At 47.5% G+C, this 27,641-nt stretch overlaps 1 protein-coding gene across 6 annotated transcripts in view; it reads left to right on the top strand.

The window, feature by feature from the left end:
- Positions 1-27,641, top strand: part of LOC105933249 (nuclear factor I/A) — a 98,103-nt gene that overhangs the window by 55,795 nt on the left and 14,667 nt on the right. For 3 of the 6 annotated variants that reach the window (XM_036131767.1, XM_036131766.1, XM_036131770.1), the window contains exons 3-8: positions 5,017-5,082; positions 10,359-10,433; positions 19,328-19,445; positions 21,356-21,483; positions 22,251-22,301; positions 25,798-25,914. In XM_036131767.1, coding sequence (XP_035987660.1) covers positions 5,017-5,082; positions 10,359-10,433; positions 19,328-19,445; positions 21,356-21,483; positions 22,251-22,301; positions 25,798-25,914 — 555 coding nt within the window. The remainder of the gene's footprint in view (positions 1-5,016; positions 5,083-10,358; positions 10,434-19,327; positions 19,446-21,355; positions 21,484-22,250; positions 22,302-25,797; positions 25,915-27,641) is intronic. The other 3 variants (XM_036131768.1, XM_036131771.1, XM_036131769.1) reach the window with 2 other exon arrangements.

Here is a 27,641-nt window from a genome sequence, read left to right as displayed (position 1 = left end):
GACTGGGAGAAAAGCTTTCTCTCACAAGAGAAATCATATTTCTCCAATTTTAGCTTCCCTTCATTGGCTTCCTGTTAAATCAAGAATAGAATTTAAAATTCTCCTTCTAACGTATAAAGCCCTTAATAATCAAACTCCATCATATATCAGAGCTCTGATTACCCCGTATGTTCCTAACAGAGCACTTCACTCTCAGACTGCAGGTCTGCTGGTGGTTCCTAGAGTCTCTAAAAGTAGAATGGGAGGCAGATCCTTTAGCTATCAGGCTCCTCTCCTGTGGAACCAACTCCCAGTTTTGGTCCGTGAGGCAGACACCCCGTCTACTTTTAAGACTAGGCTTAAAACTTTCCTTTGTGACAAAGCTTCTAGTCAGAGTGGCTCATGTTACCCTGAGCTATCTCTATAGTTATGCTGCTATAGGCTTAGGCTGCTGGAGGACATCAGGGTCTATTTCTCTCTCTCTTTCAGGAGGAGTGAATGCTGCTTGGAGAGACTTGATGCAACCTGCTGGGTTTCCTTAGAGAGGAAACTTGGAGGATCTGTGTTGTGAACTGGAGCTATATAAATACAATTGAATTGAATTAAAATTTGAATAATTTAGTGAACCTCCTCTGTGATTAGTTGGTTTGTCTGCAGGGCTGAGAGGGCAGCCAATCAGAGACGAGCGCCTGAGGCATTTTCCCGGTGCTGGTTTAATGGTTCTCCTCAGACATGGAGAACCTTCCAGGTTCTGAACAGCCTTTTCAGCACCGGGAACGGTCTGGCAGGATGAGATGATCCTTAATTGTGCCAGAACCAGAACGTGGTTGGTGTTTCTGACCACTTCAGATGAGTTCCTCAGTTTGTTTCTGGTTCTTCTCCTCATGAAGATCAGCATCACAAACTGAGACCTGCTGAGCTTTCACAGCTGGGCTCCATCAGCAACTTTCCCCTCATCCAACAGAAGCTGGTCTGGTCCCCGGCTTACAGGTGGAAGAGAATTTAAAGCTATAATTGAAGCAAAACCACATGTCATGGGTCGTCTCAGTCAGATCAGGGTTCCTGATCAGGGTTCCTGAGGTTCTGCTCTGATCCATCTGGGCCTGAGCTGTGCAGACTTCAGGAAAGGGATTAAACACTGATTAATTCTGCCTGTTCCGCTGGTTTTCCTGGTTAATTGGTGGAATGGACACGTGATGCCATGTCTGCAGATGGTTGAGGGTCTGTGTTGGAAACACCAAGAACCCCCCCCCCCCACAACCCCACCCCCTCCCCAGACCCCCCCGCTGGTTGGGTGGTGTAGGCAGACAGTCCGGTCTGCTCCCACGCCTTATTAGCATATTTAATTAACCTGCTGACTGATGAATGAGGAGAGTGTGTGTGTGGAGTGGGTGGGGGGGGGGGGGGGGGGGGGTGTGAAAATGCCCCCAGCACCCATCCCCCCCCCCCCCCCGTTGCCTTGGTTTCCGGCTGATGCTCTTTGTTTTAAGCTGCTGAAGCAGGATGACACGGTGAGCGGCATGCAAAACAAGGCTGATAAATGCTGCACTTTGTCCCTGCTGGGGGGGGGAGGGGGGGGCAGAGCTGGGAGTTTAAACAAAGCACGCAGCCTGGTGGTGATCCTCTGTAATTACAGGATTAGGGACATTAAAAGTAGGGAGCAGGCCAGTTCCTCCTGGTCTGTGGGAACCAGAGACCCCCCCCCCCTGCAGCCCTCAGCCCCCCCGAGTCACAGCTGCAGGAGCACCAGGGCTAATATTTCTTTCTCCTCCAGTATTTTATCTGCAGCACAGCCGATCGATGCCGCGCTGTTAAATCATTTTCAGGAGCGGAGCTGCTCGCTGCAAGCAGAGCTGATTTATCCTGCATGTTCTGCCCTGAAACTTTTCTCTGCAGAAATCCTCTTCCTGGTTCCTCTTCATGGACAAATAAGAACCGCTGATTCTTCTTCAGACTCAGAAAGGAACCGCTGAATCTTCTTCAGACTCAGAAAGAACCGCTGAATCTTCTTCAGACTCAGAAAGGAACCGCTGATTCTCCTTCAGACTCAGAAAGGAACCACTGAATCTTCTTCAGACTCAGAAAGGAACTGCTGAATCTTCTTCAGACTCAGAAAGGAACCACTGAATCTTCTTCAGACTCAGAAAGGAACCGCTGAATCTTCTTCAGACTCAGAAAGGAACCGCTGAATCTTCTTCAGACTCAGAAAGGAACCACTGAATCTTCTTCAGACTCAGAAAGGAACTGCTGAATCTTCTTCAGACTCAGAAAGGAACCACTGAATCTTCTTCAGACTCAGAAAGGAACCGCTGAATCTTCTTCAGACTCAGAAAGGAACCGCTGAATCTTCTTCAGACTCAGAAAGGAACCGCTGAATCTTCTTCAGACTCAGAAAGGAACCACTGAATCTTCTTCAGACTCAGAAAGGAACCACTGAATCTTCTTCAGACTCAGAAAGGAACCGCTGAATCTTCTTCAGACTCAGAAAGGAACCGCTGAATCTTCTCAGACTCAGAAAGGAACCGCTGAATCTTCTTCAGACTCAGAAAGGAACCGCTGAATCTTCTTCAGACTCAGAAAGGAACCGCTGATTCTTCTCAGACTCAGAAAGGAACCACTGAATCTTCTTCAGACTCAGAAAGGAACCGCTGAATCTTCTTCAGACTCAGAAAGGAACCGCTGGTTCTTCTTCAGACTCAGAAAGGAACCGCTGATTCTTCTTCAGACTCAGAAAGGAACCGTTGAATCTTCTTCAGACTCAGAAAGGAACCGCTGAATCTTCTTCAGACTCAGAAAGGAACCGCTGAATCTTCTTCAGACTCAGAAAGGAACCGCTGATTCTTCTTCAGACTCAGAAAGGAACCGCTGATTCTTCTTCAGACTCAGAAAGGAACCGCTGATTCTTCTTCAGACTCAGAAAGGAACCGCTGAATCTTCTTCAGACTCAGAAAGGAACCGCTGATTCTTCTTCAGACTCAGAAAGGAACCGCTGAATCTTCTTCAGACTCAGAAAGGAAACGCTGAATCTTCTTCAGACTCAGAAAGGAACCGCTGAATCTTCTTCAGACTCAGAAAGGAACCGCTGAATCTTCTTCAGACTCAGAAAGGAACCGCTGATTCTTCTCAGACTCAGAAAGGAACCACTGAATCTTCTTCAGACTCAGAAAGGAACCGCTGATTCTTTTTCAGACTCAGAAAGGAACCGCTGAATCATCTTCAGACTCAGAAAGGAACCGCTGAATCTTCTTCAGACTCAGAAAGGAACCGCTGAATCTTCTTCAGACTCAGTTCCTGGAATGGTTCAGGTGTGGGTCAGTGATTCTTTCCCACTGAACAAGCGGGTCGGCTGTGGTTCTGCTGATGAAGCTGCCAGTGTGCGGTCCAGAGGCTCCTGCAGAACTTCTCAGCTGTTTCGGTTCTGCTGAGAACACACTGGAACAGATCTCCTGTAGTGGGACGGTCCACTCTGGTCACCCGGTACGCCGGTCAGAACCCGGGTTCAGAAATGGACTCGCTTCATGGAGGGGTTTGGATCAGAGGGTTAAAGTGTGGAGCGCTGGGTTCCAGCTGTGGGACTTTAATCCAAGCCTCCTGTTGACTGCGTGGTTCTGGTTCTGGTTCTGGTTCTGGTTCTGCACTGGATGATAACTCCAGTCATAGCATCCCTCCACTGGCTGCTTGTTAAGTTTAGAATCCGTTTTAAATTCCTTTATCTGCTTTTAAGAACCAGATGGGCCCTTCCTGTTTATCTGAGCCGCTCCATCCTTACATACCTGTGTGTGTTCTTAGATCCGCTACCAGGAGCTTTATCTGACCCAAAGTCTCTAGAAGTGCAGAGGAGACCCAGCCTGGTGAGGCTCCATCGTCTGAAAACACTTTTTTCTTTGCCTTTAACCCAGAGGGAGTTTTTTCTGTGTTTCAGTTGTACTTGTAGTTTTGTTTTCTGTTTGTTTACATCATAGTGAGTTTTCTGCATATATTTTATGTATTTGTTCTTTGTGCAGCTCTCTGGTCAGCTTCTGTGTTGCTTTGAACGTGCTCTAGAAATAAAAGGGTGTGAATGATGCACTAAGCTGGACCTCCCTGTCAGCCACTGGCTTCTGGTAGCGACATTAAATCTTATGGGTCTGACCTTCTGACTGACGGCTCTGCTGCACGTTTCAGCTGATTGTGTCTAAACGGTTCAATCCAAATGTTCTTGGTTTTTAATCTGAATACATTTCGGTCCGATCATCAGGTGTTGTGAGGAAGAGCAGAGGAAGCTGAGGAAGAGCAGAGGAAGCTGAGGAAGAGCAGAGGAAGCTGAGGAAGAGCAGAGGAAGAGCAGAGGAAGCTGCGTCATGCAGACCAGGTCGACTCATTCAGGAAGAGTTTCACTTATTGGGCTTCAAGTTTTTTCAACAGAATTTCCACATGGACAGCCTGTCGCCAACCAGTAACAGGAGATGGGGGTTCGTCCTGAAACTGGCAGGTTGCCGGTTCAATCCCCCGCTCTGACCGCTGCAGGCGGTGGTCAGAGGGTCTGAACTGTGGCCTCCTCCGTCAGTCTGGGCCAGGGCAGCTGTGGCTGCCAGCAGAGCTCACCACCGTCAGGGGGGGAACCACTGATGCATTCTGGGTGCGGTAAACGCCATTTACCAACCACTATACTCTTTGTCAGAGGAGACTTTATCTATTTTCATCTCCTTCTAAGGACTAAATGCTGTGAAGCTCAGAGAACGAGCGTCTGTAACAGATGGAGAACAGTCTAGAGCCGGATTAAGTCGGGCTTTACGGGCTAAATCATACCATCATCGGCATAAAGAGGAGCTTTAATAAAAAGGGTAAAAAGAACAGTAACCAAGATGGAACCTTCATTATTTCCACAGTTGGTCAGCAGATAGTCTGTGGCCTTGGTTCTGGATCAGGTTCTGGTCCTGCTGCTGAAGATGAGAGCAGAACCAGGTTGTTGGTTCTACTGCTGCTGGTCAGAGAACTGAAACCATCCGGCTGCTGTTTGTCTCACAGCTCCTCTTGTCTCTTTCTGTTTCCCTCCAGAAACCAGCCAATCAGAAAGCCCCAATCAGGCCAGCGAATCAGACATCAAGGAGCAGCCAGAGAACGGTGAGTCACGCCACATCAGCACGCTGCTATAGACACGTGTTGCTAGATCCAGTTTACCTGCATGTTCTCTACGTTCTTAGTCTTAGTGGAAGGACTTCAGAACCGGGTCCATGTTCTCTACGTTCTTAGTCTTAGTGAGGACTTCAGAACCGGGTCCAGGTTCTCTACGTTCTTAGTCTTAGTGAGGACTTCAGAACCGGGTCCATGTTCTCTACGTTCTTAGTCTTAGTGAGGACTTCAGAACCGGGTCCATGTTCTCTACGTTCTTAGTCTTAGTGGAAGGACTTCAGAACCGGGTCCATGTTCTCTACGTTCTTAGTCTTAGTGAGGACTTCAGAACTGGGTCCATGTTCTCTACGTTCTTAGTCTTAGTGAGGACTTCAGAACTGGGTCCATGTTCTCTACGTTCTTAGTCTTAGTGAGGACTTCAGAACCGGGTCCATGTTCTCTACGTTCTTAGTTTTAGTGGAAGGACTTCAGAACCGGGTCCATGTTCTCTACGTTCTTAGTCTTAGTGAGGACTTCAGAACTGGGTCCATGTTCTCTACGTTCTTAGTCTTAGTGAGGACTTCAGAACTGGGTCCATGTTCTCTACGTTCTTAGTCTTAGTGAGGACTTCAGAACCGGGTCCATGTTCTCTACGTTCTTAGTTTTAGTGGAAGGACTTCAGAACCGGGTCCATGTTCTCTACGTTCTTAGTCTTAGTGAGGACTTCAGAACCGGGTCCATGTTCTCTACGTTCTTAGTCTTAGTGAGGACTTCAGAACCGGGTCCATGTTCTCTACGTTCTTAGTCTTAGTGAGGACTTCAGAACCGGGTCCATGTTCTCTACGTTCTTAGTCTCAGTGAGGACTTCAGAACTGGGTCCATGTTCTCTACGTTCTTAGTCTTAGTGAGGACTTCAGAACCGGGTCCATGTTCTCTACGTTCTTAGTCTTAGTGGAAGGACTTCAGAACCGGGTCCATGTTCTCTACGTTCTTAGTCTTAGTGAGGACTTCAGAACCGGGTTCATGTTCTCTACGTTCTTAGTCTTAGTGAGGACTTCAGAACCGGGTCCATGTTCTCTACGTTCTTAGTCTTAGTGAGGACTTCAGAACCGGGTCCATGTTCTCTACGTTCTTAGTCTTAGTGAGGACTTCAGAACCGGGTCCATGTTCTCTACGTTCTTAGTCTTAGTGAGGACTTCAGAACCGGGTCCATGTTCTCTACGTTCTTAGTCTTAGTGAGGACTTCAGAACCGGGTCCATGTTCTCTACGTTCTTAGTCTTAGTGAGGACTTCAGAACCGGGTCCATGTTCTCTACGTTCTTAGTCTTAGTGAGGACTTCAGAACCGGGTCCATGTTCTCTACGTTCTTAGTCTTAGTGAGGACTTCAGAACCGGGTCCATGTTCTCTACGTTCTTAGTCTTAGTGAGGACTTCAGAACCGGGTCCATGTTCTCTACGTTCTTAGTCTTAGTGAGGACTTCAGAACCGGGTCCATGTGCTCAGTGATCAGATCTACTAAAGATAAACATGGATTAGTTTCTCCAGATCCTGCTGAGACATCAGTCCTTTAATCCTGGAAATGTTCTCCAGGTTCTAGAAGGTCCACTTTGTCTTCAGATGGAGGTTCAGGTGTGAGTCCATCACTACTCCCAGGTTTCAGGCCTGATCAGTGGTTCCTAGCTGCTGACTCTGGTTCGTTCCTCTTTAGGTCCAAAGATAATTACTTCAGTTTTGTTTCTGTTCAGCTGGAGAACGTTTTGGTGCCTCCATGCATTGATTTGTTCTAAGCATCCTTTCAGTGCATGGATGGTTCAGACTCACCTGGTGATGTAGAGCTGAGCATCTTCTGCATAGTGATGGTAGATAATCTGATTACTTGTTATAATCTCAGCTAGTGGGAGCGTATAGATATAGAACAGAAGGGTTCCCAGGATGGAACCTTGGGGAACCCCACATGCGACTTTTGTCTGCTCTGATGAGAAGTTACTTACTGACACAAAGAAATCTGTATACACACGTTACTATAGACACAAATGGTAATTCAGTTCAGTTTTATTTATTTTCTCACATCCCATCATCTCATCAAGGTTCTTTCCAAAGTCAGCCTCCATCAGATCCTCCAGGTTGGTGAGAAAGTTTCCTCTCTAAGGAAACCCAGCAGGTTGCATCAAGTCTCTCCAAGCAGCATTCACTCCTCCTGAAAGAGCGTAGAGCCACAGTGGACAGTCGTCTGCATTGTTGATGGCTTTGCAGCAATCCCTCATACTGAGCATGCATGAAGCGACAGTGGAGAGGAAAACTCCCCTTTAACAGGGAGGAGAACCTCCAGCAGAACCAGAACCAGGCTCAGTGTGAACGCTCATCTGCCTCCACCCACTGGGGCTTAGAGAAGACAGAGCAGAGACACAGAAAGCTCAGAAGCTCACATTGACCCAGGAGTACTTTCTATGTTAGAGAAGACAGAGCAGAGACACAGAAAGCTCAGAAGCTCACATTGACCCAGGAGTACTTTCTATGTTAGATGGTAATAGAGGATGATCTGCCTCCCCTGATGATGTCACAGCTAACAGAACACCAGACCAGGTGTACCTTCTATGAAGAGAAAATGACAGAGAACAAAAAGTTAAAAGCTGGAATAACAATGCAGATACGTCCATGTTACTACAGACATGTTTGCCGTTCTGATCCCACATTCCTGAGCAGATCTCTGTGCGTGTGACGGATTTCCTCCTGGTTGTGTGTGTGTGTGTGTGTGTGTGTGTGTGTGTGTGTGTGTGTGTGCGTGTGTGTGTGTGTGTGTGTGTGTGTGTGTGTGTGTGTGTGTGTGTGTGTGTGTGTGTGTGTGGGACCTTGACCCGGGTTCAGCTACGTGCCGTCAGCCACAGCTGAGAGTGATTATGCTGCCGGGGAAAGCGAGGCTTTTTCTTCCTCACTGCGGGTCCTGGTTCTGGCTCTGCTCCTCTTCCTGTTCTCTCAGCTGTTGATGGATGGCAGTTCTGCAGAACCGTCTGTAAGATCTGCTCCCAGAAGCTCTTCAGATGAACTTCTGCTCTATCAGCGAGGAAACATGTGACCTGTAGTCCTTTACTTTGACGTTACTGGCTGATAAATATTTGTTAGCTGTCTTTGTCTTTATGTGCGTATCAATCAAAGTTCACAGCACAAATGTCCGTTTTCTCCTATAATCAGAAGAGTGATTTATTTCCTTTGCAACGTCCATTTATCTTCCACTTCCATGTAGAATAAACCTTCTAATCAGCAGCAACAACTTGAGCTTAAATAAGCCATACATGCCTTTGCTGTAATCAGAACATAAATGAAATTCCCCCCAGTGGTGAGAAAGGTAAGGAACCAGAACCAGGACCTACACCACCCTCCTGTTTTAGGCCCAGGTGACACCACCCATCGTGATTGACGGTAAAGCTGTGAACGCGTCTGAGCCTCTGCCCACAGCCGGAATGAAGCAGCCATCTTTGCAGCTGTGACGGCACATGTGGTGCAGATGCTGGCTGCTGATTGGCTGCTCCTGCTGACATCAGCGTATTACCTGGCCCATGGCCTCACCCAGAACCGCCTGCTGCCGTTTGGGTTCTCCGGTCCTGCAGAATGAGAAACACGTTTTTCCTTGAGAGCAGGAAAAACGTGTTTCTCATTCTGCGTAGGAAGTCTCAGCAACCAGGAACTGTCAGGGAACGCTGCAAAGTCAGGAAGCATCTGGACTTCATTATCAATCCACCAATCAAACTGCGTTTGTACGGCGCTTTACAGCAGCTGCCTCTGAGACGAAGCACTTTCCAGCAGTGCAAGAAATACAAAGTAGAATAAAGGAAAATAAAAGCAAAGCAGAACAGAAGTGTCAAGTTTTGGCTGCTGGTGAAGTGCAGATAATGAAACTTAGACCAGCTACGTTAAATCAGCGCTTGAACTCACCCGAGGACCGCCGACCCTCACCTGAGGACCGCGCCCTCACCTGAGGACCACGCCCTCACCAAGCCGTTATCCGTAGGTTTCTGTGATCCACGTCGTCAGCAGCCACTTTAAGCTTTAACCCGGCCAGCAGCAGTGAGCGTCTCATAGAAACGGAGCGCGGCCGCAGGAAACCTGTTTGCTCTGTGATCTGAGACGTTAGCTTGTTAGCACCTTCTGACCGTCAGCTCTTCTGACGGAGCTGGCTACTAAAACCCAGACTCCCAGACCCGTTAGGATGCAGGTCCCTGTTTCTGGGAGGGCTGCTGGTGTCGCCTCCCTCAGGCGCCGCGGCTTCAGGTCTGACCGCAGCGTTCAGCGCACCGGTAACACAGCGTGGTTTTTACCAAAACTGTAGGTGCTAACAGCGGGCTGTCTGGCAGGGTTTGGGCTCCAAGCTGAGCTAAGCACATTACCTGGTAGGTCTGGATCATGGCCATGGAGCTCCAGCTCCACCTGATGGACTCTGCTTCACTCGCGATAGCGTTGTGCTCATCCAGAACCACAAAAGCCAGACGCTAGTACTTTAAATGAGGGCTTAGCTGACAGACACGCTCACCAGCAGCTAGCTAGCCTGACTCAGAGGCGTTCTTAGAGAGGGGAGGAGCTAAGAGTTAAGATATATGGTGTGGGCGGAGCCTACCGGTCCTCTTCATCACGTCATCTGCATAGCAGGACGCTGTTGATAAAACAGAGAACACACGGCCCAGTGGTATAAAAACCTCTTTAAACACCTTAGCAGGTATAAAGTCCAATGAAGAAAAGCTGATTTAATGCTCTGCAGCATCAGAGAGTAGAGACAGAGAAACCTGCAGGGCCACCGGTGCCACAGAAAGCCAGGAAAAGAATATAGAGATACTTTAAAACAAACAGGGGGGGGGGTAAGGAACAGGTCCCAGAGTTCTAACAGAAAGCTCATGGGTGAAAAACTGAATAAATATTTCACAGGTAGTGAAATGCCCTGTGGAGAACTACTAACAGAGTTAATTTGGTTAACCAGTAAAGTTGTTGTGGATGAAGTTCCACAGATAATGAGATTATTTCACCGTCTTACACGATCTTCTGACTGCTTCATTTCATTGTTGATGGTCCTAAACTGTGTTTCTGGATTGTACTGTAGTGAATTCAGTCATTCAGGGTGTTGTGTGCCTTTAACGGTCGTTGAGGTGACATTAGTTTTAGTTTGGTGCTGTGGAAAGAAACTAAAGGAAGGTTTTTCCTCCTGAGCTGAAGAGCCGTCAGCCGATGCGACTGGATCTCCTGCTTCCAGCTTCCCTGCTGCTCTGCCTGGTCCTGACTCAGTGTCCTCTGCTCCTCCACAGGTCACCTGGGATTCCAGGACAGCTTCGTCACACCTGGAGTTTTCACCGTGGCCGAGCTCGTCCGGGTCTCTCAGAGTGAGTCCAGCGCTTTCCTTCTCTTCTTCACTCTCATTGGTCAGTTACTGACAGCTGATCTGATGGACGTCCTGTGATTGGTTCCAAGTTAATGACCGTACACAAATATTATTATTATTATTATTATTATTATTATTATTATTATTATTATTATTATTATTATTATTATTATTATTATATTATTGTTATTATTATTACCGTTATAATAATAATAATAATAATAATAATAATAATAATAATAATTATTATTATTATTATTATTGTTATTACTTCTTCTATATTCTTGTATGTTATTATTCTTTCCTTCTTTCTTGTTCATTCTTCTTCGTCGTCTTCCTCTTCTTCTTCTTCTTGTTGTTGTTGTTGTTGTTGTTGTTCTTCTTCTTCTATTCTTCTTCTTCTGCTTCTTCTTCTTCTTCTTCTTCTTCTTCCTTCTCTTCTCTTCTTGTTGTTCTTCTTACTTCTCCTCTTCTTCTTGTTCTTCTTCTTCTCGTCCTTCCTATTCTTCTCCTTCTTGCTGTTGTTGTTGTTGTTTCTTCTTCATTCTCTTCTTCTTCTTCTTCTTCTTCTTCTTTCTTCTTCTTCTTCTTCTTCTTCTCTTCTCTCTTGTTGTTCTTCTTCTTCTCCTCTTCTTCTGGTTCTTCTTCTTCGTCGTCTTCCTCTTCTTCTTCTTCTGTTGTTGTTGTTGTTGTTCTTGTTCTTGTTATTCTTCTTCTTATTATTATTCTTCTTCTTCTTCTTCTTCTTAGTCTCTTCTTCTTCTTGTTGTTGTTGTTGTTGTAGCTCTTCCAGCAAAGGCAGGGATGCTTAATGAAAGTCTGAAAAAGATAAACTGTTTTGGGCCAAATATAAAGTCTAGTGGTCTAGGTACACGGTCTTGAGGCACTCCGTTGTGTCTCAGAGCTGCTGACCACCAGTTGTGTTGCTTTAAAACAAGCAAAAAGTTCATGATAACTTTGTCACATTGAAGCAGCTTCAAAACTTCAGAAGCTTTCTGCGCTCACACAGTGATCCAGTTAAACTGGAGAGGGTTTGATCACTTTAGCTCCATGTAGACAGGAGATGTCCCTGCAGCTGCTCCTGAAGCTGAGACACAAAATAACACAATAACACACACAAACAATAACACACACACACAATAACACAATAACACACACAAACAATAACACACACACAAATGCATGGACAGCTTTTGTTTTTGTGTGTGTTGCGTGGGTCAGCACATTTGCAGCGATGCGGCTCTGAAAGAATCACTTATGGATTAGAGTGCAGGAGCCTGCATGGTGTGTGTGTGTGTGTGTGTGTGTGTGTGTGTGTGTGTGTGTGTGTGTGTGTGTGTGTGTTATTGGGTGTGTGTGTGTGTTATTGTGTGTGTGTGTGTGTGTTATTGTGTGTGTGTGTGTCTGTGTGTGTGTGTGTGTGTGTGGGGGGGGGTGACAGCGTGACAGCAGCGTCGGTGTCGCCGCTCATGAAGATGAGTAACAGAGCTCCAGTGAAACCGGGCAGCTCTGACTGCAGCGTCGTCCCTCCAGGTTCTGACTGAGGTTCTGAAGGTTCTGTTCACTCAGACCCACGGTTCTGTTCACGCTGACCCACGGTTCTGTTCTCACTGACCCAGTTCGTGTTCATGGTTCACTCCAGGAGAACTCTGAGCTGCAGAATGGACGCTGTGTTGACGAGCTGCTGTCTCTCTGCTCACACAGAGGCAGAGGTGTGTTTGGACCTGCAGGATGCACACGTTAAAGTTCTGACTGGTACCGGCTGCTGTGGACCGGGTCAGTCCAGAGGGTCCGCACGTCTGTTCCACACCGAGGAACCAGCTGGGAGGCAGGCGTCCCCTCCTCTGCTCTGTGGGACTTTACTTCCTGCCACCTGACAGAACCGAGCCCTGACCCGGGTCCAGGTGGCGCCTCACCTGGATCAGGTCCAGCAGCAGCGTCTGATGCTGCTCCCTGAGCAGAGAACACGCGCTGAGAGGGCCTGCAGTCCAACACGCGCGCCGCCGGTGACCTTGGCGCTGTGCAGCCATTACACAATTCACTGGCAGCCAATCGAATCTCTCTCTGTCGATCAATATCCTATTAAAGCGCCACACAAAGAGCGAGCCCGTGTGAGCGGCGAGCTGCTGCTGCTCGCTCCGGGTCGGTTCTGCTGCCGGGTTCTCCCGCTCCACCATCCCTCTGCCTGCAGCTCACGGCCAGAACTTCCTGTTTCTGTCTGATGCTGAGGAACCTCCACTCAGACAGAAGGAACCGGACCAACAGAACCAACAGAACCAACGTTTCCAGGCCTGAAAAGTCTCTGGATTCTGCCCTGAGTTTTGTCTGTAAGGCGTTTCCAGCCACCCTGACCCTCCTCCTTGTTAATATTATTGAATAAATGTTTTTTATTAGCAGTGTGTTTGTCACAGCAGTTAAGCCCCTCCCCTTTAATTTACTGCTGAACTAAAGCAGCGCTCCTTCTAAGCAGTCTGACTTTCCTGCGTCTGGCAGGCTTCAGCGCGTATTCTCAGGTAATCCAGAGTAGCCATTAGCAGCAGCTATCCTTCACAGCCCACTGCGCGTTTATGGCTCCTATTCCTCTATTTCACAGCCTGGTATCTGAGCTGGAAGGATTTTAGTGACTAGGAAAAATTAGTCCAAAGGTGTTGTTTAAGTTGCACCAAGGCACCTTTAAAAAGCAATAATAATAATTCACAAACCAAACACAAAGACCATGTACAACCATTAAAGAACTCAGTGATGAAAATGACTCTAATAACTGAATGTAAGCACAGAATGTAGAACGTTATCTGTTTCTTTCATTAAAATGGTTTGCAGGGTTAAGTATAAACAGATAAAAATAGAGCTTATCTAACTACACTACCTCTCCCTGTTTACTGGTACTACTAACTCTGAGAGTTTCCTTTATGCCTATCTGGTCTGAGTCTGCCCTCACCTGGATGGGAGGCACCGGTCCTCCCTGCTGATCCAGGTGCGTCCTGCAGGCCAGCCCAGCTTCCCCGTGTGACCCGTAGGAGAGGTGTGAAAACATTTTGTACCGGCAGCAGCTCATATAGGCACGTCTGGCACAGGCTGGAACCTTTTTGGTCAGGATTGTGACAGAAGCTGGTCGCTGACTGGCAGGAACAGAGCAGGCACCTGTGCAGGTAACCTTGCAGCTTTCTGACAGGAGCTTACCTGCAGGTGCAAACAGGTGTCTCAGGTGTCTGGTAGAGAAGGTCAGGGATCAGCGGCGTCTGAGGGGCAGCTGGAACCGTTAAACTGGTTTAACCCAGGTAGTGAAAGGCTTGTGGAGGAGCAAACTGTGGGACAGTCAGGCTTTTTCTGCTGATCGGCTCTTTGTCTTCAGTTGTTGGGGTTATTTTCCCCGAGTTGCTGAGGGAAGGAACCCAACCTGGAACCACAACGTTACAGGACTGACAGGTTGATGCTTTGCAGTGTGCAGCATCTGGCCGTGGCTCCAGGTCCCCTCCTGCCTCCTAGCTTCTGCCTCCTAGCTCCTGCCTCCTAGCTCCTAGCTCCTGCCACCTAGCTCCTACCTCCTGACTCCTACCTCCTGCCTCCTAGCACTTAGCGTCGCTTAGTGACGCTTTGCATTGTTTAGCGTCACTTAGCATCACTTAGCGACGCTCTGCGACACTTAGCGACGCTCTGCGTCACTTAGCAACGCTCTGCGTCACTTAGCGTCGCTTAGTGTCGCTTAGCATTGCTTAGTGTCACTTAGTGTCGCTCAGCATCGCTTAGCATCACTTAGCGACGCTCTGCGTTACTTAGCGTTGCTTAGTGTCACTTAGCGTCGCTTAGCATCACTTAGCGTCGCTTAGCGACACTTAGCGACGCTCTGCGTCACTTAGTGTCGCTCAGGGTCGCTCAGCGTCGCTTAGCATCACTTAGCGACGCTCTGCGTCACTTAGCGTCACTTAGCGTCGCTCAGCGTCGCTTAGCATCACTTAGCGACGCTCTGCGTCACTTAGTGTCGCTTAGCATTGCTTAGCGTCACTTAGCGTCACTTAGCGACACTTAGCGACGCTCTGCGTCACTTAGTGTCGCTTAGCATTGCTTAGCGTCACTTAGCGTCGCTCAGCGTTGCTTAGCATCACTTAGCGACGCTCTGCGTTACTTAGCGTTGCTTAGTGTCACTTAGCGTCGCTTAGCATCACTTAGCGTCGCTTAGCGACACTTAGCGACGCTCTGCGTCACTTAGTGTCGCTCAGGGTCGCTCAGCGTCGCTTAGCATCACTTAGCGACGCTCTGCGTCACTTAGCGTCACTTAGCGTCGCTCAGCGTCGCTTAGCATCACTTAGCGACGCTCTGCGTCACTTAGTGTCGCTTAGCATTGCTTAGCGTCACTTAGCGTCGCTTAGCATCACTTAGCGATGCTCTGCGTCACTTAGTGTCGCTTAGCATTGCTTAGCGTCACTTAGCGTCGCTTAGCATCACTTAGCGACGCTCTGCGTCACTTAGTGTCGCTTAGCATTGCTTAGCGTCACTTAGCGTCGCTTAGCATCACTTAGCGACGCTCTGCGTCACTTAGTGTCGCTTAGCATTGCTTAGCGTCACTTAGCGTCGCTCAGCGTTGCTTAGCATCACTTAGCGACGCTCTGCGTCACTTAGTGTCGCTTAGCATTGCTTAGTGTCACTTAGCATCGCTCAGCGTTGCTCAGTGTCGCTTATCGTCGCTTAGTGTGACGCCGCTCCAGTGTGACACCTGTAGGGATGTCATGTAAATGTGTCGCTCAGACACGTTCACGCTTAATGTACAAACCTTAAGGAAAAAAATCCTAGAATAATCGCAGTGCTGTGAAAACAAAAAGAAGGAACCCTGAGAATCGAGCCGTGCTCTACACCCTTGAATCAAACACAGTCTGCACTGCAGCGCCTGATGCCAGCTGGACCTGGAGCTGCTGGGAGCGTGCACGTAGCCAGGGGCGTGCACGTTGCCAGGGGCGTGCACGATGGCACTGACACAGATCTGACAGTCCTCTCCTGCTGGGGGTGGATGTGAACTCACGGGTGGAGCTCACTGGAAGACGGATGACCCACTTGGCTCGGAGAAGAGACGGATGAACCTCCTTCCCCCTGCACTCTGTTGCCCTGGGCAGCACACACACCTGGTCAGGTGCCAGCGGCAGATGGGCCCTGCAGCTCGACCTCAGCAGAGACGTTTGGCTGTGTTCATAATAAGCATGGCAGTAACGACCGTAGATCAGCAGCTTCACCGACACAATTTATACTAGAGCACAGAACCAGTCTGGACCCGGGACACAGAGCTGGAGAAAAGATGGAGGCCTGATGGAGATGGAGTGGTGCAGAAGAAGTGACCTGAGGCTGTGGCTGCGTTAAGCTGCTGGAAGCGTGCAGAGCGCCCTCTGCAGGCAGCAGAGGGCATCATAGAGACAAACATCTGTTCTGCAGCTGCAGCAGAGGAGCTCTGAGAGGATTCCTCTCTGCAACAAGTGATGTTCCTCAGGGAACCATCTGGAGATACAGTGATCCACTTCAGCCACTGATTGGTTTCCGCTGTTTTCAAACTACAGTTTGCTCTGAGAAGAAGAGGTGCCTCAGCACAAAACGGAGTTTTACCACAGAATGGCTGGTTCGATTTATAAAAAACAACATAAGGAAGCGCTAAACACACAAACACAGTAATTCAGTAACCGTCCCACAGCATGAATGAACCTTCATTATTCTGATGATTCTGGTCATTTTACTGCTTCATCTACCTGGCACTGATGCGCTCTCACCTGTCAGCGTTTCACCTGCTGGTATAAAGCTGGATCTGGAGAAATGACGACAGGAAATGGAGGAAAAGGTGGAGGAAGGAGCGCAGCAGCTCCTCTCAGCTCTGGGAGGAGAACAGAGGAGAGTTGAAGGTGTTCCTGGTTCTGCTGAGGCGACTATGAAGCTCTGCTGCAGATCAGTCTTTCTCTGCTTTTACCTCCAGCCTGGAAAGTGAGGAGGAACTTTCAGCAGAACTCTCCCAGCTGATTGGACAAGGCCACCCCTATTGCCCGCCTACCAAGCGGTCGGTTTCAGCCAATCACGGTAGCAAATGAAAACGTAGCAGCAGCTGCAGTGAGAAACCACAACAGGCTGAGCAGGTCGAGGCGCTTCCTGCTGTTCTCCCAGCAAAGAAGACGTCGTGGATTCTGACCAATCAGAGGGGAGCAGCAGCTGCGTCCTCCTGCGCCGCCATGTTGGCTCAGCCGCTCCTGCTTTCATCACAGCTGGCATGTCCCGCCTTACCGATAATCCTGATTGGCCCGAACCGTTGTTGGTGCAGACATAAGCAGCTGAAGCCAGAGCAGGGCTAGATGGTTTCTCGTGTCTGTTAACGCGTAAATACCGCGAGATTTCAGCTAGCAGGCGATTTTTGGATCTCGCTACACAGCAGCTAGCGCTCCATAAAGACCGTCGTTAGCAGCGGCGCTGCTTTCTTCTTTCATGCTCCGTCTCACTGCCATCTGCTCTTAATGTCGGCTCTCTTTGATCAGCAGCTTTCTAATAATAACTGAGTCCCCATTATTTAATTTTTCTTTTTTTTTACCAAAACTTTATTGAACTCTCCTAGAAACAGTTAAATTCTCCATTGCTTCGTAAACAGCGCCCCTCTGTGACGTCTCCTGGTATCTGCGCCTGCAGAACCGTTCAGACAGAACGTAGCCTGAGGGGCTAAACGTCGTCCTCACAGCGCTCTGTAGGAGCCCAACATGCTCTGTGAATTTACCTGAACCAGGTAAATTCAGGAGAAATCCTGAGATTTTTATTATTTTAATCCTTCCTGTGAAGTCCAGATGAATCCGTTCAGCTCCAACCTGCAGTTTCACCGCGGAAACATGAACACGACTGCCTCCCTCACAGGAGAGCAGGAGGTGTGTGTGTGTTATTGTGTTATTGTGTGTGTGTGTGTTATTGTGAGTGTGTGTGTGTGTGTTATTGTGTTATTGTGCGTGTGTGTGTGTGTGTGTTATTGTGTTATTGTGCGTGTGTGTGTGTGTGTGTGTTATTGTGTGTGTTATTGTGTGTGTGGGTCTGCAGGGCTCAGAGTGATAGATAGATGGAGTGAGCTCACGGTGCTGAGCTCAGCAGAAAATTACCCACCAGGTCCTGTCACTCCTCCTCCTTTCTTCCCATCATGCTCGGTGTCAATAAAGCAGTGGGGGGGGGGGGGGGGGGGTAGACGGATGTCCGGGTTTGAAGCTGAATGCTGCCTTTGTTCAGCAGAGTTCACTAAGTGAAGCGTCTGACAGCGAGGAGACGAGTCTGTCGCTGCAGCAGGAGGAGAGCTGCAGAGATGAAGGTTCTGGTGTCAGAACTCTGGATGAAGGCGGTACTCGATCACTTTGGTCCACATCTAGGTTCTGTGTGGTGGAGCTGAAGCTCTCTGATCATGCTAGTAGATCTTCAGCTGGGTTCTGATCTCTGGGCTGAAGAAGCTGGACTGGGCTGCAGCACTCTCTGTGTTGCTCTGGTCAGAAGAAGGAGACGTTCTGGGTTTACTGCTCCAAACCCGTCTGTGTAAAACAGCAGCCGTGTTCTGTGGTTCTGATAGACGGACCAGGAGCAGTAGAACCAGATCCAGATGCTAGCAGCTGAACGCAGCTTCCTCTGAGGGACGGAGGAGCTCCAGGGGGACTTTGGAGCGGAGCTGCTGCTCCTCCAGAACCTCCAGAACCAGGACGGGTCAGCTGAGAGGCTTCATCTGATCCGTCCTGAACAGCACCGGGTTCATCGGACACGTCGCCCTGACCCAGAACCAGCAACAGGACGGGTACAGCTAGACTAGAACCTGGTTCTGATGAGACCCGGTGTTCAGATTAAAAGTTAAGAAATAACCTTTAAGCAGCGATTAAACACAGTTTTCATTAAAAACGGTTTTATTGTCCTGATGTCAAACTCTGGTTTATTGAATGAGAACCTGAGACATGTAGATCCTCCAGGAGAAACTGGTCGATCTCTAGATGTTCCTGCTGAGAAGATACTCTTGATTTGTCCTGGTGGACCAGTTACATCCAGAACGTTATCTGATGGAGGGATGGAGGACTTTCCAGCAGTTCTGGAGGATCTTCTGTGGTTCTGGAGGATCTTCTGTGGTTCTGGAGGATCTTCTGCTGCTGCAGATTCCTAAAGTTTTTATTTCTTATTTCTGATTTTCTCTTCAGATCCATGTTTTTGAAAGACTTTCAAACGGGGCTCATTTTCCATCCAACACCTCTCTCTCTAAAACCAACATACAAATGGTGGTGGTGGGGGGGGGGGGGGGGGGGGGGGGGGGGTCTAACCTTGAACACCTGAACAACCATCTCACCTTTGCTAATCTTTAGAGGAGCCGTCAGGAACATCCCCTGCTGCTGCTCCAGCGTCATTCTTAGTTTCTCAAACGGGTTAACGTTAATAGCTAGCTCATAGCGGTTAAGCTAGCGTTATCTCATAGTGACTAAGCTAAGCTAACATTAGCTCATAGTGATTAAGCTAAGCGAACATTAGCTCATAGCGGCTAAGCTAGCGTTAGCTCATAGCGGCTAAGCTAGCGTTATCTCATAGTGACTAAGCTAAGCTAACATTAGCTCATAGTGATTAAGCTAAGCGAACATTAGCTCATAGCGGCTAAGCTAGCGTTAGCTCATAGCGGCTAAGCCAGCGTTATTTCATAGTGACTAAGCTAAGCTAACGTTAGCTCATAGCAGCTAAGGTAGCATTAGCTCATAAGGTGTGCCTGTGACATAAAGCTCATTCTGCTGGTTGATGTTAGTGTTTGACACCAAGTAGTTGGAGGGCCCGGGTCCCTAGTGGGGCCCTGGTAGTCAGGTCTCCCACGTGGCAGAACCTGCTGCTCCTCCGGTTCTGTAGGTCCTCATCAACAACTGTGTGTTCTGTCTGTCTGTCCATCAGCTCCCATTGCAGCCGGAACCGGGCCAAACTTTTCCCTGGCGGACCTGGACAGCTCATCTTACTACAGCATGAGTCCAGGAGCCATGAGGAGACCGCTACCCAGCACCTCATCCTCCAGGTGAGCACACCTGTCAGCTCTTCATGATGATAGTCTCCACCTCAGGAAGTGCTTAGGAGTTCTGATCCGACCCGTTTCTGTCTCAGTCAGAACCAAAGAGTCCCTTAGATCCTCCTCCATGTTTTAGACGCGTCTCTCCTGAGGTCCAGAGGACCAGGAAGGTCTACATGCCCACATGCTCGTTATCATGTCATCGTTTGAGGCTCAAACTCATGTTTGATCCTTGAGTTGAACTGAACCCAGTGATCCGGGTCATTTTAGGACTGGGTGGGTCAGAGCCGGTGGCAGGTTGGCGTGAGGGCGGCGCTCCGATGGCAGGAGCAGCTCGAGCCGTAGGAGGCGCAGCCTGCTTTGTAAAAACGAGCCACTGGAGCCACAAAGACCCAGAAAGAGAGTATAAAAAGCAAAGGTTGCATGAATTACTGCACACTTTCACGCCACCTCAGTTCTTGTGTTTGCTGCGTACGCATGCTTCGTGCATGAGGCCCCCGGTCCTCCAGAACCAGAACCGCTGCTTCTGTCAGAGATGAAACACTTTGAAGCTGGAGAGACTCTCAGATCTGCAGGAAGTAGAGCCTGCAGGTCCAGGAGGATTCCTCTCTCTCTGCTCGGCTCGCAGGGTTCTGCCTGACCTCTGCTGTTCAATCGATGCGGTGGCAGGAGTCTGTCGGCTCAGCCCTGCGGCCCTCTCTCTCTCTCTCTCTCTCTCTCTCTCTCTCTCTCTCTCTCTCTCTCTCTCTCTCTCTCTCTCTCTCTCTCTCTCTCTCTCTCTCTCTCTCTCTCTCTCTCTCTCAGCGGCTCTGAGACTCCGCCCACTTCCCCAGGGACCGCCCACACAGGGAGCTCCCAGCCTGGGGGGCAGATCCGAGTAGAAACAGTTGCTGCTGTCAGAAAGCCTCGTTCTCACAGAGCAACACACACAGCGCTAAATGGACCAGAGCCGGTTCCACGTAGCGTCCTGAACAGAACAATCCCCAGCAGGTTCTGTCTCAGGGTTCTGCTGGGTTCTGCTGGGTTCTGCTGGCCCTGAAACAGTGAAACAGAGTCCGGGTCTGCCTGGTTCTGGCCTCTGAGCTCAGGTGCTCCCAGAATGCCGCAGGGCTTTGAGAAGGACCAAGCTGTGGTTCTCTGGGTCAGACCGGGTCAGACCGGGCCAGACCGGGCCATACCGGGTCAGACCGGGTCAGACCGGGCCATACCGGGCCAGACCGGGTCAGACCGGGTCAGACCGGTGTTCTGATGGCCGGGGGCAGGACTAAAGCAGAGTGAAAACTAGCCAGAGTCCAAAGAAACTGGATCCAGGCCAGTCTAAAAGGAAAGCCCGGGTCACAGGGTGAGGACTGGATCGGCGCCACTTTGCTGTTTCTCCCGGTCCCGGTTCCAGTAAGAGGTTCTGTTGGTTCTTAGCTCAGGGGTCTGGATTATATTTAAGCTGTAGTCTGTCTGAAGCAGAAAGAACATCTGGGCTGGATGTGACTCCACAGCACCAGTAGAGCTCATTTAGCTCCACAAATATCTGCTGTCATTTCCCACAAACATCAAAGTTCTTCAGTTAAAAACTATAACATCACGATTTTAAGTGTTTTTTAGAACCTAAATTGAGAAATAAAATAGTGGTTCTTTAAATGGTAGAACATTTTAGCAGGTATTTATTAAAATTATATATTAAGTTTTTGTTGAAGATCAGGAACAAGTTTTATTTTAGCTGCACTGGCGGCTGTTTGGACTGTAAAGGCTGTGGAGCCTTTGACTAGGCCGTTCTAACCCCTGAAAGGCTGCAGGTTCAGATGTTAGATTGTAAAATGTTGATGTGTGAGTCGTTCTGCTTTGTGCTGATTGGTCGGCCAGGTGAGGCAGACGTTAACGTGTAGCAGAGCGCTAACGGGTCTGCCGGTTCTGTCTGTGTGCAGCTCGGCTAAGAGGATAAAGTGCATGGAGGAGGACGTGGACAGTCCGGGTGAGGAGTCCTACTACCCGGGCCAGGGCCGCTCTCCAGGCAGCGGCAGCCAGGCCAGCAGCTGGCACGACGTGGAGCCAGGTACGCCGCCGCCAGCAGCCACACCTGCTTTAATAACCGCCATCTAACCCCCACTAACCCCCATCGGCTCCAACCTGAAGCTGCTGCAGACCACAGGTGCTGCCAGGGGATGTGGGCGGGGCTTGGAGCGGTCACCTGTGTGTGTGAGAGAGAGAGGCTGAATTAGGGCTGATTTCACCTGAAACACCTGAAGTCGTCAGGAAGGAGCGGATCCACCATCCTGACCTGCGGTGATTAAGGCAGGCGTTAGGGGGCGGAGCCTGCATCACACCTGAACACACCTGGCGGGACGCCCACAGCACAGCGCAGGAACATTCGCTTTTCAGTTTTAGTTTCAGGGGCGCTTTGCTGTTCCTGTTTGTGTTTAGCAGCAAATTACTGATTTTCTAATTCTTTCATTCTAGTATTTACATTTACAATTATATCCAACATATCATATCTTTATGTTGGATATAATTCTTTACATTTGCCCTTTTAAATAAAACACTAACATAATAAAATACCATACAGTACAATTTCCATCTTAAAAGAAAAGATATTTTAAAAAAGGTAAATTAAATATGTTACAGAAAGCTAAAGAATTCCTCAATATTATCTAAAAGTATTCTCTAAATCAAAAGCAAAGAATAATAATGCGGATTAAATGAAAGTGTCCTGGTGCTTCTCCACCCGTCTCTCCCTTCTTCCTCACTGCGTATATTTATGCTGCTTTTCTTCTTCTTCTCGTTTCTTTCCTTCCCTCCTTTCCTCCGTGTCGCGGTGGGAAGCTGGATATAAGCTGCGTGGCTCTCTAGCTAGCTCATTCATCTCTCGACAAGGTAAACACCAACATGGCTTCTTCCTCTCTGTCTCCGTCTGTGTGACCCGCCTCCTCCTCCTCCTCCTCCTCCTCAGGTGATGGACGGATAGGTGTGGATGCTTTGTCTTTGTGTTGTCTGCTGGACCCCACCCACCTGCCTACACGCTGCGTTTCTACCCTTACAGTCAGAAATGTACCTATTCTGGGTTATTTAGCTGTTGTAGGAGGAGAAAATGGACTTTTATAAATGTGTGAAGGAAAATGTGACGAGGAAAACATTTTTTCCTCTTATGACAACTAAATAACTCAAATATTGCTGTTAATTTCTGACTGTCACATAACAACACCCCATACCTGCCTCACCTGTCTGCCCCGCCCACCTGCCAGCATGCAGATGACATCATGGTGGCTGCTTATTGGTCCGTGTGTTTGGAGGCGGTGTGTGTGACTGAACCTCTGAAGGACCTCCAGCTCAACAGGTGGAAAAAGGTTTTCTCATCACATCTAAAGATCCGTCCGGCTTTATAAAATGTTTCCCCTCCTCCGTTAATCAGTCCCCTCTGCAGAATTCATCCTCTCAATGCAGAGAAATAGTTTCTCAGGTGGATGACAGGTGTGTTTTAAATGTTGGGTTTTAGTTCATGGATTATAAGAGAAGAGAGAGAAACTCCTTTATTGTCTCACAGTGGGAAAAACCCTCAGTTACACTAAATCAGCTAAAGCAACAGAGAATGAGTTTATCAGGAAGGCAAAAATAAAAATACAATAAAAAACAAAGTATGGCACAATTATCAATAATACACCATATTGGTGTGAAAAGGCATGGAGCCAGGAAGTAACCGGCCCGTTTCCATCGTCCATAACGATGTTTGTCACGTGTGTGACGTCCAAATGCCCGGGAATCATCGGTTATTTTCCCAATAACTGCTTTAGCCTGTAACCTCCTGTAATATCTACATTTATAATAAGATGTTAATGTTGAAACATGCAGGAAGGTTTACCTGTTTCACCTGCAGATATTTTAGGACCATAAGGTGCGCTAGAACATGTGTAACATCACTCCTCTCTGTGCGTCTCTGTGGGACCAACAAGTCAACCTGCAGAGGCTCGTTATCAATAACCTTTGTAGAAAAGTAAATGAGCATCCAGGCTTAGCAGCAAGAGAAACACAGATGGAAGATAACAGAACAACAGAACAACAGAACTGCAGAGGAGGACGAGTGCATCCAGCGCCGTTCTACTAACAATTACCTGGCAGTCAGCGGCGTCACAATCACTGATTAATCCAGGCGGTCAGAACATGAAAACCACAATAATACTGATAAATTCCTGATATGAACTTAGTTTCATTCTGTAGCTAACGGCAAAAACATCAAATTTAACTTTACATCCAGCCATCTAGAAATTCCCTCCAGATCCGAGCAGAGTCTGCAGGTTCTGGTCCTTCATGCTAAGCTAACCGTGGCTAAGTCCTTCTAGTTTTCTTCTTCTTGTTCTTCTTCTTCTTCTTCTGTGATCAGCGAGAAGCCGGAACAAAAACCAGCTGAAATAAAATTGAACCAGACTATTTTAAAAATGTAAGAAGTGGAAGTAAAGCGTCAGCTTGAAAAAAATTACTGCAGTAAAGGATAAATAAGCAACATTTCTACTGAAGTTACAAAGTATTTATACTTTGGATGGATGGATGAATTAATTAATTAATGGATGAATGGATGGATGGATGGATGGATGGATGAATGGATGAATGGATGACTGAATTGATGAATGAATGAATGGATGAATTAATTGATGAATGAATGAATGAATGAATGAATGAATTGATCAATGAATGGATGGATGGATGAATGGACGAATGAATGAATTGATAGATGGATGGACGAATGAATGGATGGATGGACGAATGAATGAATGAATGAATTGATAGATGGATGGACGAATGAATGAATGAATGAATGGATGGACGAATGAATGAATGGATGGATGGATGAATTGATGAATGAATGGATGGATGGACGAATGAATGAATGAATGGATGGACGAATGGATGGATGGATGGATGAATTGATGAATGGATGGATGAATGGATGGATGGATGGACGAATGAATTATTGGATGGATGGATGGATAAATTGACGAATGGATGGATGGATGGACGAATGAATTATTGGATGGATGGATGGATAAATTGACGAATGATTGAATTGATGAATGAATGAATGGATGAATGAATGAATGAATTGATGAATGAATGGATGAATGAATGAATGAATTGATGAATGAATGAAGGGATGAATTAATTGATGAATGAATGAATGAATTGATCAATGAATGGATGGATGGATGAATGGACGAATGAATGAATGTATAGATGAATGGATGAATTGATGAATGAATGGATGGATGGATGGATGGATGGATGGACGAATGAATGAATGAATGAATGAATGGATGGACGAATGAATGGATGGCTGGATGAATTGATGAATGAATGGATGGATGGACGAATGAATGAATGAATGAATGGATGGACGAATGGATGGATGGATTGATGAATGGATGGATGGGTGGACGAATGAATTATTGGATGGATGGATGGATAAATTGACGAATGAATGAATTGATGAATGAATGGATGAATAAATGAATGAATTGATGAATGGATGAATGAATGAATGAATGAATTGATGAATGAATGAATGGATGAATGAATGGATGAATGAACGAATTAATGAATTGATGAATGAATGAATGAATGAATGAATGGATGTATGAATGGGTGGATGGATGGATGAATGAATGAATTGATGAATGAATGAGTTGATGAATGAATGAATGAATGAATTGATGAATGAATGGATGAATGAATGAATGAATTGATGGATGAATGAATGAATGGATGAATGAATGAATTAATTAATGAACTAATGAATGAATGAATGGATGTATGAATGGGTGGATGGATGGATGAATGAATGAATTGATGAATGAATGAATGAATGAATGAATGAATGAATTGATGAATGAATGAATTGATGAATGAATGAATGAATGGATGTATGAATGAATGGATGGATGAATGAATGAATTAATGGATGTATGAATGAATGGATGGATGAATGAATGGTTGGATGGATGGATGAATGAATGAATGAATTAATGAACTAATGAATGAATGAATATGTGTATGAATGAATGAATGAATGAATTGATGAATGAATTATTGAACTAATGAATGAATGAATGGGTGTATGAATGGGTGGATGGATGGATGAATGAATGAATTGATGAATGAATGAATGAATGAATGAACTGATGGATGAATGAATTGATGAATGAATGAATGAATGAATGAATGAATTGATGAATGAATGAATGAATGAATGAAAGGATGAATGGATGTATGAATGAATGGATGACCTCATCGGTTATGCCATCACTAGACGCCACCTTGTGGTCAAACATGTGAAGTTACGCCCTTCTCTGCTCCTCATCTTCATCGCCGTGGTTCCTGCCAGAAATCCCGTCTTCCAGCTTAAAGATGTCAGAGAGGTCCGGTTTCTGCAGCACCGGCCCCTCTTCCCCCAGAACCGTTCCCCCACACCTTCACCGGCCCATCAGTACCGGGCCTCAAGGTGAGGTCCAGCACAAGTCCAGAACCTTGCAGCCTCCACCTTTACCCCCCCTCCTTCCCCGGCTGAAGTAAGACCTGAAAGTAAACACTCCCCCATCGTAGACCCCCCCCCTGGTCGCCTAACCCCCCCCCCCCCCCCCCCCCCCCCACTGCTAGTAGCTCCTGTTGGGCTGATGTCTCCTCTTCTGATTGGGGCTTAATGGATGAACAGAAGTTCCTCCTTAAGAACCTAAGTTGGTTTCAGCATAAAGAGCTGTAGGGAGTCATGATTCTGTTTTAGATCCATCCAGGACCCAACATGTTCCTCCTCCACCCTGTAGATCTGTGATGTCAATGATCTCCATCACTTTGGTTCTCATGGACTCCATGTGGACCTTCTGCTTCTGTTTTCTGGTCCACAATCCAGTTTTGCTCATTCTGAGGCATTTGTTCTCCTTCTAATGGTCTGACCACTCCATCCGTCCTGGCTCCGTCAGGTCTTCTCCATCCTCACCTAACGCCGCCCACCTCCTCTACCTGCTCGGTCTTAAAGCGGACATTTCAGGCTTTTCAGTTTATCTTTCACATTTATTCCTTCAGCTGTGGTCTATAAAATATGGAACAGCGACGCGTTGGTCTGAATTCCTCGTTAATTTACCCCAACCTTCCCCCAGACGCCCCCCCCCCCCCACCTCCAGGTCACAGAGCGCTCCACTCCTCCCCATTCGGCCATTTTTGTAGTCTGCAGTGGGGCGGTGTGAGGAATTGTGGCGTAAAACCCAACAACCAAACATTTCCTCTGATCCACTCAGCATCCTCCAGCTTGGACCAGTGAAGCCTTCAGAGAAACACAAGTGATGAAAATGGTCAGCTGGAGGTCCAGCACCTGGTTTAGCAGCTCTGCAGCAAATATTGTGACACAATTGTTGAAAACAGATAACAGAGAAAGCTGAACGGAAAGGAAAATATGAAGCAAACTGAATCTGAAGATATCTACGGCGCTCCTGGAGAGACTAGATTCAACCTTTCTGCTCTTCTAGACTCCAAGGACACGACAAGAAGGATTTAGGGGCTAAAAAGCAGGATTTCTCCAGATAGGCTCCCTTTAAAGTAATCTAGCAGCAGCAGGAGGAAGAGGAGGAGGAGGAAGAGGAGGAGGAGGTAATCTGCTAAGTGGAACTAATACGAGCTTTTCTCTGAGTGCTGGACAGACGGTGCGCTGATCGACTGAAACACAAACACTCCTGCTGTGTTAGAGGAGAGTTCTTCTCTGGAGAACGTGCAGGGATGAGGTTCTGGGTTCACAGAACTGTAGGCGGCGCCAACAGAACCTGTGTTCCTTTTTAGAACATCGTTTTATCTTCGCAATGATGTGAAACTTTTTACTCGTCAGTAAAACCGCGGGACATCCAAACACCCGACATGTGATCCGGATGCGCCTCCTGGTTCTGGAATAATCCCGGTTCTGGAGGGTGGTACACTCCTGGACCAGCCAGACCATGAAAGATTGGAGCAGAACTGGAGCAGAACTCCTGATCCGATTCAGATCTGCTGACAGAACCAAGACTCTTTGATCTTCAAAGAGCCAGAAGCTCGGCAAGCTTTCCTTGGAGTCTTCTTATATTTTTCATTTTGATTTTGGTTTAGAAACAAAAGAAAAGGGGATTTAACTTTTTGATTAAATCCAGATTAGTTCCAGATTAAAGCCGGGTGCCAATTAGTCCCAATACAATCCAGTTCTGATTGGCC

Source organism: Fundulus heteroclitus, unplaced genomic scaffold (genome assembly GCF_011125445.2).
Source record: "Fundulus heteroclitus isolate FHET01 unplaced genomic scaffold, MU-UCD_Fhet_4.1 scaffold_46, whole genome shotgun sequence".
Taxonomy (NCBI): Eukaryota; Metazoa; Chordata; class Actinopteri; order Cyprinodontiformes; family Fundulidae; genus Fundulus; species Fundulus heteroclitus.
The sequence above is the reverse complement of the archived record's forward strand: the minus strand, read 5'-3'. Positions and strand labels throughout refer to the sequence as shown.